This window comes from Hippocampus guttulatus, chromosome 11 (assembly GCF_054856545.1).
Source record: "Hippocampus guttulatus isolate MCC_2025c chromosome 11, RoL_Hgut_1.0, whole genome shotgun sequence".
Lineage (NCBI taxonomy): Eukaryota > Metazoa > Chordata > Actinopteri > Syngnathiformes > Syngnathidae > Hippocampus > Hippocampus guttulatus.
Genome location: NC_141271.1, coordinates 18425992 through 18437995, shown reverse-complemented (window position 1 = coordinate 18437995; position 12004 = coordinate 18425992). Strand labels below are relative to the sequence as shown.

The window sequence follows — 12004 nt, the reverse complement described above, 5'->3', positions numbered from 1 at the left end:
TGCCTTTTTTTAATTTTTATTTAATTGAACCACCGTACAGAACAATATCACATACCGTAATTTTCAAATGCAAAAATAAAAGATCCGCTCTTCAACAACAAAGCCAACATTTTTTTTTCCTTGTGCAAAGGGCTCCCTTGGATAACATCCCCCATTCAAAGATGGCACAAAACTGCTCAACAGCAACCAAACATTCAGTGCAAGAAATAATGTTTTGATCGAATTTGTATTACTGAACGTTATACTGAAAAAAAAAAACCATGCTAAAGCGGCAAATGAATAGGCCAAATCACTCACCAACACACAACAGCCAACTTGTCCAATAAAGCCACCACACGCATTTGTAACATTGTTACACTCGAGTAGATCCAAGTTTTGAAGTCCTTATTGGCTTCAAACGAACCGTCAATGGTTCTGTTGTTTTGCACTTTTGAGACGGGTGTTGTAGTGGCCACTTATGTCGAAATCTGTTATGGCTGGCGGCGTCTCTCAGCAAACGACACAGATGGTTTGCATTTAAATTTGGCATACATAAAATCTCCTGCCTATTTTATCGGTAAAACAGAATTTTCTTTGATGCACAATGACAGTCTTGAGGGTTGGAGGCGCTGGTGAGCAATGGCTGCCATCTAGTGGCGAACACTTGTATTACAACTTAAGACCGCTGAGTTTATTTCACATTTTTATTTTTCAAAAACTCATCGAGGGCCACTCCAAGTGTGGGCTGCTATTCTGAATTTTACAACTTTGGGGGTCGACAGTCGCATGAATGACATGAATGATTTGTATTTCTGACAAGAGATTATCGAAGAACTTGCACATTCAAAATCCCTCCACTTTACAATGACTTTCTGATCTCAAGACTGCATATTTGACTCTCATAGAAAAGCCGTTTTGACACAATGGAAGTTTAAAGCTTTGATAGCAATGATTCAAAAATCAAGCCCCCCCTCCCCCCAAAAAAGTGCATTTGTTAATACTGCATTTGGATTCCTTCAGCATGCTACCATGAAAAAAAAAGCTGTAAATATGTGCTTTACACGCGCTACATTTATCAATGTCCTCTTTTAACGCAGGCATGGAAATATGTCCTGTTCCTGGTGAATTGAATACAAGTGCACATAAATGGTTGGATAAACGCAGTGTGGTTGGAAACTACAAACAAACGCCAAGAGATTCAAGTTCAATGTTGAAGTCCAAACACACCCAAAGTACCAATGTGCGCTTTCCCTTCTCCAACATCCTTTTCAAGTACTCTTACATACGTGGTGTTCTCCTAAAGCAGCCTTAGGCGATGTTTTCCCTATTCCAAATAACATTTGTCTGGTTTTCAGGCAACTTTGGTTTTTGACAGCTAAAATAAAAACACACAGTGGAAAAAAACCCCCAAAACAAAACATACATTTCACATTCATGGATGAGCTTCGGTCTGTCCCAAAAACTAGCACCCAGCTCTTTTCGGCAACGGAATGCTTTTACATCTGTGCAAAATCTCTTTTAAACATTCATACAGTGTGTGACGTTCAAGTCTTAAGAAAATCCTTTTTTTGTAACATTCTTCACTCATTGAAGTTAAGAGGCGAACTTGTCTTGTAATTCCAATCATCAAGAGGCAATAGTGAGCTAGGATGGTCGTTAATAACACTTGTTTGGGGTGGGTCAAATTTACACTGCATATTTGTTTTCACTTTACAGTGATTTAAATGTAATGAAGTCTGGTTCACTTATTTCCGACTGAAAAAAAAATCCTTCAAAATTCCAAATAAAATGCATGTTGATCTGAGTCACGGAAAGGACTGTATTTAACCCTTCGAGATTCCGCTGCCATTCATCCATCCCCCTTTTAAAGAAGGAAGTTAGGGGCGCTGGATCACTGCTGCTCCCTGTTGATTTGGGGTGCAAAATACAAAGTGCCTCTCTTTCCACAAATAGTTTGGACGTTTCATTTTAAAAAAACCATGCACATTGTCCGAGATGTCCTATGCGAGTGCCATTTAAGAGTACGGTAAGTATGGCTGACTGACTGAGTAACCTTTGCAAATAGCACGCTACTTACTTTTTACAACATTGTGTTCGCTACAAGACATGGCACAACAAGGTGACTGACTAGGAGCAATTTTCTGGCATTTCAATATGCGAGGTAGCAAAGGTTTATACATTGTTATGTTTTGAATACAACCTTTTTGGTTCTAATAACCATAACAGTGGTGCTAAGCTCCCACAGGCATCTCCCATTATCCTTTGGCACCGACAGCAACCTCAATCGACTCTCCGTGGTTGCATTCTGAAGACCATGTGGGCCCGGGACGGTACCTTCCTGGGGTGGTCCCAATCCAGCAGCACCGTTGCTAGCCCATCGTAGGGCTAACCAATGAATCTACTCTTTGACGTCTCTGATGGCGGAAAGCTGAGCGGCAGTCTTCTTGACCCGCAGGGCGGTGAGGCGGGCGGCGGGGTTGGCGTACCAGCATTCTCGCATCAGTTTGCCCATGACGCGCAGAGCCTAGCTTGTCAACACAGTATGCACAGAAACATGAGGCTTTCTTTTTTTCATTTTACACAATAGAAACATTTGTTATGTTGAACATCAGAAAAATGTACATGCAGCGAAAAAAATGTAATTTCTTGGAACAACCCAGGCTAAACTTAATTCCACTGCATAGCTTTTCTCTCAGTGGTGATGTATCACTTCAGCAAAGTTCCTTGACACGAATTGACTGCTGCTCAATATGGTCATGACTTTGGCGCCATCCTTTGGGCATTTTAGGGCATTGCAGAATGAGCATGAAAATTATTATTGCTGCCGGATTCAAAAGCTCACCTCACAACTCTGCCACTGGTTTGGAATGTTCGGTCGCAGTTTCTGCTCGCAAACCACTTTCCTCATGTCTTCCACCGAGGGATCTGAAGGCACCAGATCATAATAAGGCAGCTGGAAATCCTCGTGAAGTCCTGCGCGAAAAGACTTTGCGGTGAATTTTGAACCATGAAAACCTGGAATGTGAGAATGGCGGAAGGCACTGCACCTCTGACTGAACATCTCCGGGCCAGTTCCCAGTACACTAGACCCAACGAGTAGATATCGGCCCGCTTGAAGGACTCGAAGTTGCTCATGTTGATGGTCTCGTCCAGGATTTCAGGGGACATGTACCTGCAGAAGGCAACAGGACTATTGACGTCCTGGGAGTTAAACGTGAAGCGAAAGTCCATCCTTGCACTTTCCATCCTGGATAGCTGGATGCTGTTTTTGGATCATGCTAGTGTGCAGTCAGTGACATATGTCCAACCTCTTGGTTCCCACTCGGTGGTTGGTGGGGATGTCTATGCTGTTGGTGCCAGAGTCGTGTTTCACGGCCAAGCCCAAATCGGCGATGACCGCCGTGCCGTTCTTCTTCACCAACACATTCTTTGACTTCAGGTCTCTATGAGCGATGGCTGGCTTCCCTGCAAACAGAGCAGATTATTAAGGTTCTGACCAGAACAAGGACATCAGAACAAAGATTTTAAAATTCTGCTACTGGTCTTTAAATAGCTGAATGGTTTAGGCCCCGATTCATTTCAGAGGGGATAACTCCAATGGAGCTCTGAGGTCTGCAGAAACGGCTAAATTAGTGGAGTCCAGAGTTCAAAGTAAACACGGTGAAGCGGCATTTAGCTGTTGTGCTGCACTCAAATTGAAGAAATTGCCTATATGTTTCTTATGGTGGCAGTTGAGTGCTGTGTGTGTGTGTGTGTGTGTCCGATACACCTACCCTGTGTGCCGATAATCTCCATGTGGAGATGAGCCAGGCCGCTGGCTACAGACAGAGCGATGACGACCATGCTCTCCACCGACACGGTGTACCTGTTCAGGTAATCAAATAACGAGCCGTGCTCGTGGTACTCGGACACCAACCACAGCTGCGTCCACGAGCCGTTGTCTGCAACACACCGTACGTGGTCAATAGAAAGCTACCAGCTATCGTTCTCCTCTGTCTCGATGTTATATGACAGTGGTGACCTGCAAAATATGCAGGACCGAGAACCCAGAACCCACAACGGAGGACGGTTGTACTGTATTGTATAATTCGAAAATATTTGTTTTGGCGAGGTTGAATAACTGATTAAATAAACAAAACCAATCATAATTTGATTTCGCATATTGCTGTGGGATATGAAAAAGGGGCACTCGCTGAACTGCTGTATGAAGGCAGTATCACAGCTCAGTCGAATTGCAACCATGATGAGAACACACATCGCTCTTCCTCATGTTATATTGCTCAATTATATATTCCTGCACGAAAATTTAGGAAAATAAAAAAATGTTCTTCAATAATGACTCAATTAAAATATAGTGACAAAGGTCAAATTTAAAAAAAATCTGAACTCCAACTAACATTTAATTTTTGTGATTTTTTTACCGGCCACTAGATGGAGCCAGCAGAACTGTTTCAGGTTCCGTTACCTTTGTTGTCAGCCGCAATGAAGCCCAGGATGTTGTCATGTCTGAGCATGATGGTCTGATAAATCTCGGCCTCGCGGAACCAAGACCTCTCGTCCCTGGAGGAGAAGATCTTGACAGCCACGTCCTCTCCTCGCCACCTTCCTCGCCAAACCTCACCGAAGCGACCTTTCCCGATACTCTCCTGGAGGACGATGGTCCGCGCTATCGTTCGTTGGACCAACAGTGGAAGCCCTACGAGATGATTACAGTTAACCAATACGAACGAAATAACGAAAAGTAAATTGAGAAAAAAACATTTCTGTTCACGAATTTTTAAAAAATGAATAAAAAGGAAAACATGTCAGTTTTTGTGTTTGTCGGTTATCATACATGAGCTTGTCATTTGGGAATTGTAGTTTAAATAATTTTATGACACAATAGTTTCGACCTTTTCTCAATAAACAGTCCATACATTGAAAAAAAAACTAAAAGGAAGCATTAAAAATAAGAATAAGAAAAGAATATATCAGCATGTAATACAAAATGGTGAATGAAGACCGGCCAACCTGATCCCGAGCCGGAAGTGCTCATGTCGTAGATGAGATCTTTGAGACATTTGTCAGGAGACATGAGCATGTGTTCGTCCAGGGCTTCCTCCGGGTCATGTTTGCGTGCACGGCTGTAGACGCAGCGCTGGCGCTGCGCCACCAACAGCCCCACCGCGACGCCCACGCACAGCAGGCACGAGGGCACCACGATCACCGCGGCCAACTGCAGCCTGCTGCCACCGTCGCCGGTTTCCAAAGGCCTCTCTGGTGACCAAAGGCAAGGCAAGCTGGTCAAACACAAGCCTAATCCAGTTCGTGCTTTACCGAGGCAAATTAAAAAAAAAAAAAAAATACGATTGCCTCATCTCAGTTTTATTTATCGAGCACATGCAGAACAATTGCCCAAAAACAAAACAAACGTCAAATCTCGCCTGACCTTTATTTGGCTCTGTGGGCGGACACAAACAAAACAGCGAGCACAAATCAAAGCGCAAAAAATAAATAAAATCACCCAAACAGCTCGCATCTTGAAGACCTTGTAAGTGGGGGGGGGGGGGGGGGCACTGCACACAGTCCATTTATTAGAGTTGAAGGTGTTCCCTAATATTATGGCCGGTGACACTTGACTGGCGTTTGGTGCTCATATCATGTGCGTTTGTTGGCTCGAACGTGCAGATGGCCCAATGAGAAGTTGAACTCCATCGCAGTTTCCCAAGACGTTGTCGGCCTTTTGCCTAAATACCGTACGAGTCCTGCTGTTGAACCGCCAACACACTCATGTGCCGTCAAACCAACTTTAATTACCCTTGCCCGAGGTTATTATATAAAACGAATAAAAATAATTACAACTAAAATTGAAAAAAAAAAGTGAACTTTCATCATAGAGTTTTTGTTTTCATAGGTTTTTAGAACAACTTTTTAAGTGCTTCATTATTTATTCATTTTTTAAATATATGCAGTTTTTTTTTGAGTGCAACCTTTTTTTCCCCCCAAATTTAGTAAACTATAATAACTTTCAACCCGCCAGGATCCAATCTTCAACACAATCTCCTGGGTCCAAATCATTTAACCCAACCTTGGGTAAAAGTAACCCAATCTGCTCTACAGCTACCCGGCAAGTGGCTTAGCAAAACAACATGATAAAATTCCAAGGCCTTGCATTATCATTTATGACACCTTGTATAGTGTTGTGGGCATCTACTCACAAAATAACTAATCCAATTATGGTTCTGATCATTACGGTCACACTGACCCGCTTTGTCGCAACTTCAATGTTATGAAGTTAAAAGACGAAATCATGCAAATACCATGGATAGCAAACAAAAAACACTTTTCTTTTGCAATGAGGAATTCCCTCCAACCTTTTGACAGTTTCCAGTGACTCCTGTTGCCTAACTTACAGGTGCAATGAACCCTTCTCAGCCTTATAGCCACCATATACCGCTTGGATCGCTCAATATTTATAAATAGGTGTGTGTGCGCCGCACATGTGTGTGTGTGTGTGTGTGTGTGTCTAAATGTTCCCATGCCCTGTGCCAGCGCTGTTATGTCACAGAATCTAAGCAGGATCAGCATCAACCTCGTCTCGCCGGGGCCACAATGATTGGGAAATCCCTCAGCGATTGACTGCCCGGCAAGAACACGAACAAATGACGATGACGGCCATAACCAAATTAATCGGAGGCGCCGTTACAGACGCGACATCCGTAAATGTGATTTGACAATCACAAATGCAATTCTTTGCCGTGGAAGTTGTATCATTCATACTCTGCCGCAAACCGTCCTCGCTGCCAGCTGTTTGGTGGTGTGTATTTTATATTTAATACAGAGCGGTGAAATCATTTGAAAATTGGGTGCATGGGAAGTAATCATCGGATCAGGAAGGTATGATATTGAAAATCATCTTGCGTTTAGTACCCCTTTAAATGAAGTGGAAATGCATGTTTGTAGAAGAGACAAACCGATTTTTTTTTTACGCCGATTCCAGTGTTTGCGAAAAAAAATAACCAAAAAAAATATATATACAGTATATATATACAGTGTTTGCTAAATAAATAAATTCGGATGGCCGATTCATCGGCCGATTATTTTTAAAAATCTATATAATGAATAGGGCGGCCCGGTAGTCCAGTGGTTAGCACGTCGGCCTCACAGTGCAGAGGTACCGGGTTCGATTCCAGCTCCGGCCTCCCTGTGTGGAGTTTGCATGTTCTCCCTGGGCCTGCGTGGGTTTTCTCCGGGTACTCCGGTTTCCTCCCACATTCCAAAAACATGCATGGCAGGCTGATTGGACGCTCTAAATTGTCCCTAGGTGTGAGTGTGGGCGTGGGTGGTTGTTCGTCTCTGTGTGCCCTGCGATTGGCTGGCAACTGATTCAGGGTGTCCCCCGCCTACTGCCCGGAGACGGCTGGGATAGGCTCCAGCACCAAGCGGTTCGGAAAATGGATGGATGGATGGATATATAATGAATAAAACACAGGGGGGAAAAAAAACGCAAGTTCCGGAAAAAAACAAATACCACACAGGAAAGCAGAAGGCCTTGATTTGAAGTAGAACCGCAAGACAGATTTGCTAACCGCTCATCATCGTGCGGACTTGTGGAAAATAAAAAAATATTCTTCCCGGTGACACGTTGCAGGACAAAAGTGGTTTCACAGGCGTGAGCGTACCGGGCTGTAAGCGCAGCGTCTCGTTGTTGCAGAAGTCGGTGAAGCAGCAGTTCCTCTTGGAGACGTTGGGGGAGCTGAAACAGAAGAGCTGCCCTCTCATCTGCGACGGCGACAGGCATGACTTGAGCGTCTCCTCGCGACCGTCGACCAGCATCACCGAGTTCCAGCAGGCGCCGTCGGCGGACGTTTCGCACACTTGGCTGTCGCACAGCTGGCACACGCATTTCAGACCTGAAACCAAAACGGGAAAACAATCACGAGCAGATCTGACGCAGAGCAGTGCAGCTTCACCGCCTGTACTTAAGTGAAGGTAAACAAAAAAAGTACAGACTGAAATGAAAAATGTAGCTTACAGCGTCGACTTTTGTTTGTCCATATTGGGTTGTGCTGCGAGTTCAATTTAAGCAAGTGAAACAGTGGAAAAAAAAGTGCTGTGTTGAATTGACTCCATTTTATTTCGTCAAGTACTTACGCAAAATAAAAGTCAAGTCAAGTACAGCTTTGTCAAATGTGCTGTATGTGCACAGATGGAAATTTCTTCCCTCTCAAGACAACATAAAACAAGAGGAGCCGCTGCGGGTGCCCGGCGGATCCAGATACATTTTTTTTACTTACAGTAGATGTAAAATCATCTTTATCCAGATTATTCGTTTTTATTTTGTGCAACCACTTGACAAAATAAAGTGGAGTCAATCCAACAAAAACTTTTTCAGTGCAGTTTCGAAAAGAACCCATTTAATGGCTTTTTGTGTCAACCAAAAATAAAAATAAAAAATTGGGGTCAATTTGATTTTTTATTTTAATTTTTGGTGCAGTTTTTAAAATATATTTTTGCAAAGCAATATTAATTATTATTGTTCCTATGTTTGCTATTTTTCCACACGGGCTCCTGTTTGTTGCCTGCGAGGTGCACCTGGCGGAGTGTTAGCGAGTTTGGAAGCAGACCTGTTACGTAACGGCAACCGCGTTAAGCGTTTGCTGCTGTTGCTGCTGCTGCGGCTGCGGAGGAATACAAGTACGTAATGCCTCTTAGTTTAACACCCACCTAATCTCATGTTCCACTTGGAGCTGCTGTCAGGCTTTGTTTGACAAGCCCGCCTGTGATCGCCACCTCACCCCCAAGCCTGATGTCATTTCCGTCAACTACTGGACATGACATGGGAGCCTTCGGTGAACTTGCCGTCACGCACGGCCGTTAAAGTTCGGCATTTGAGCAACGCGGCGGAATTTCGGGGAGACTCGGACACTAATTGTGTGACCATGAGATCGGGGGTCATCGCCCTTTTTGGAGTGAGGAGATGCTTTTTGGGTCATGGTGAATGTGAAGGGCTACCGAGTTACATGCAGACTTTAGAAATATTTTTTTCATTGTACATTTTGCGAAATTTGCTCAAATGTCGTGATGAATGATATTCAGTGATGCGATGACTGAGATCATGTTTTTGACATCTCACAATAATCAATATGTATTACATTTCTAAACGATACTTATACACCATTCCTAGAAAATCACAATGCCCCAACACTGGCGAGTACTTAACTCATTCACTACCAGCCAATTCTGGACCAAGTCTGAAAAGACGTCTAAAAACGTCTTTGGGAGTGAATGAGTTAAGGTTGCATCTGATTGGTCAAAGTCAGATGAACATCAAACACATATCAAGACCAGATGAAGGTATTAATTAGGGCCCAAGCAGGGACCACTGAGAGGTCGCTATTGTTTCTGTAGTCATTCTTCTTCTTCGCCATAACAATTCACCATTTTGAGGGCCTCAACATGAGCAAAAACTCACCAAACTTTGCACACATATGGGACCTGGTGAAAAGTTGGGATATTTTCAAGTGAGATCCTCATATTGCATGTGCCAACATGATGATATTCTGGAGATATATTGCAATGCCAATGTCGGGGGTGGCTAAGAAGACAACTGCACACCTTTAGATTTGTGACCAATTTTGCAGCGAGCCGGTCTCGGTCTGAAACATGCTGGCGTAATCCAAAGAGTTCAAAAAGTCATCAAAACGTCTTGATCATTCAATTTGACGGTTGCCAAGCAACAACTCCGGTGGAAAGCAAGTAAACAATGCACAACTTTAGTATACAAATAGAACAACGAAATTGTAACCCGTGAGGGAACCACTCGGCGCAGCAAGAACATCAACACGCGGCGGTGACGCTCTCTGTCACTTCGCACCAACGACAAACTCACCGGGGCTCAATCTGCAAACGGCAAAGACATCCCGCTTCCTTGACACCGATACCCTCTCGCTTCAAAAGTTTCTCAGCAAAACGAGTGAGTGACGTCGTCGTCGCCACCGCGTGCGGCCGTACGTATTGCGCATATCGTTGCCAGGAGCTGCGCTGCGGTTAGCCGGCGCAAAACGCGGCAGTGACCGTTTTCCTCACGAAGCTGTCGGCGTTGTGAACTATATTAAGCGTGGATTCATGCTCTGTTCTGCTACAGTGAAAGCAAATGAACCAATACTCGTGGAGTTGAGCACACGCACGGGACACAGCATGAGGTCAACTAACCCCGAAGACATTTCGATGTTATTTTGAGTATTGAAACAATAAATGACAGTAAGACAAAGCAGACAAGCTTGTACATGAGTCATACACACACAAAAAGAGACAGTGTTCTCCAGTGCGTACGCGTGTGTGTGTGTGTGTGTGTGTGGTACCTGCGCTCAGCTGAGCCACACATAGCAAAATCCAGGCAGTGTGAAGGATGTGCTCGGCGGGTCGAGTCATGGCAAGGACCGCATGGGTTCCTTCCGTCCGGCCGGCCGCTGCTGCTGCTGCTGCTCTGCTCAGTCCACGCGGGGCAGCATGTACGTAGACACACACACACACGCGCACACACACTTCTCTCTCTCTCTTTTTCTCACACACATACGGACGCACACACATTAATGACAGGAGGAAAGTGTGCGACGTAATGAGTGAGAGCTTTGCAGCCCTCCCCTGCAGGGAGAGAAAGTAAGAGGATTACACAGCCTTGGGCCACTGATGGAGACATGTGAAGCATACGCGCGCGCACACACACACACACGCAATAATGTATCAGGAGTGTGTGTGCGCACGCGTGCATGTGGCCACGAGATTGATTGACCGACTGCTTTATTTGAATATTTTAAAAAGCGACATCGAAAGAGAGTGAGCGAGTGAGAGAGAATATAAGATTTATGCAAGAAATAATATACAAGTTGCAAAATGAAATATTACGGGGGGGGGGGGGGGTCAGGGGGTCAAAGAAGAGAAATTCAAATACCATAAGGATGTAAATTTCCCATTAGAAAAAAAATGTATTTTTCCTGACCCCCCAAAAAAAACAAAGACTGGGGGAAAATCTTGCTCTTCTAGTGTCTAAATACTGCTATGAATATACATATATATATATACATATATATATATATATATAACAAATCCCAACATTCACATATTTAAAAAATATATGTAGATTTTTCTTCAATAAATATTTAAAAAATATTATTTACATATTTCTTGAAAAATATACACTAAAACCTGGTAGCATTGTTTAAAAAGAAGTGGACTTTTTAAAAACACATCCAAAGTAGTATTTGATTTATTGACAAGTATGCAAAGTTGTAATTGTGCAAACTACTCCCCCATGCAGGTGGGGGAGGTTGGTGGTGGGCGGGTGAGCTGGTAGGTTTGCGCCTCCAACAGTGAACATGCATGTGTTTCCTAGCAACCCCCCCCCCTCCTCCCCCATGACAGCTCATTAAACGCAGTACACATATGCTGCACTTGGACACTATGTACAAAACATTGATGTGTTCCGACAGTTTAAATAGGACATGAGTGTCAAGATTGCAGCCGGAATAGTCCACGTGTCCTTCCGAGCGCCGAGAGGAAACCATTGAAGGCGGTTGCTTATGTTTACTTAGCATTCGGCAATGTGTGTCACCTTGTAAAAAGCAATCATCCAATTTTTTTTTTTCTCGCTTATTCAGCAGGCAATTTCAGGAGGAGATACGCACCGTAGCACACTAAAGGAGAGCGACGGGAGTGGTGGGGCGCGGGGCTTTTCCGAGCGAGCCGTGTGGGAGCATAATGGATTAAATGACAGCGAATGTGATGACGGTCAAAAGTCCAAACAGCTGTTGATGCATATGTTGATGGCGGCGGCTCGCCATTACTGGCCTGGAAACTCTCTGTTAGCATTTTTAAAACGACAGCAGTCGTCAGGTTCAGCTTTCATGAGGTGATTCCGTTACTTTCGAAAGGTTTTGAAGACACGGGGGGTCGGGGGGGGGGGGGTTGAAGATTTGTAAATGACATACAAAGCCCTAATGAGAGAGAGAGAGAGACAAATGAGTGTCAAGACAAACCAGACAGA

General features: G+C 44.0%; 1 protein-coding gene across 4 annotated transcripts; it reads right to left on the bottom strand.

Annotated features, from left to right (window-relative positions):
- Positions 1-11863, bottom strand: acvr1c (activin A receptor type 1C). Of its 4 annotated transcripts, none has more exons than XM_086124333.1 (9): positions 10323-11863; positions 7641-7871; positions 4990-5235; positions 4445-4675; positions 3753-3920; positions 3288-3444; positions 3027-3151; positions 2822-2952; positions 1-2507 (listed from the first exon to the last, which is right to left on the bottom strand). In XM_086124333.1, exons 1-9 carry the CDS (start codon positions 10549-10551, stop codon positions 2349-2351), a joined length of 1677 nt encoding a protein of 558 aa, XP_085980459.1. In that variant the 5' UTR covers positions 10552-11863; the 3' UTR covers positions 1-2348. The 4 variants fall into 4 exon arrangements, with proteins under 4 accessions (XP_085980459.1, XP_085980460.1, XP_085980461.1 ...); XM_086124334.1 differs by having other exon boundaries at positions 1-2503; XM_086124335.1 differs by having other exon boundaries at positions 2822-2904.
- Positions 11864-12004: the final 141 nt, after the last annotated feature.

Coding starts and splice junctions, on each gene's coding strand:
- acvr1c (XM_086124333.1), bottom strand. CDS start 10,551: ATGTGTGTGCGTCCGTATGTGTGTGAGAAAAAGAGAGAGAGAGAAGTG. Junction 5,236..7,640: donor GACGCTGCGCTTACAGCCCG/GTACGCTCACGC, acceptor TTTGGTCACCAG/AGAGGCCTTTGGAAACCGGC. Junction 2,953..3,026: donor CCGGAGATGTTCAGTCAGAG/GTGCAGTGCCTT, acceptor CTTTTCGCGCAG/GACTTCACGAGGATTTCCAG.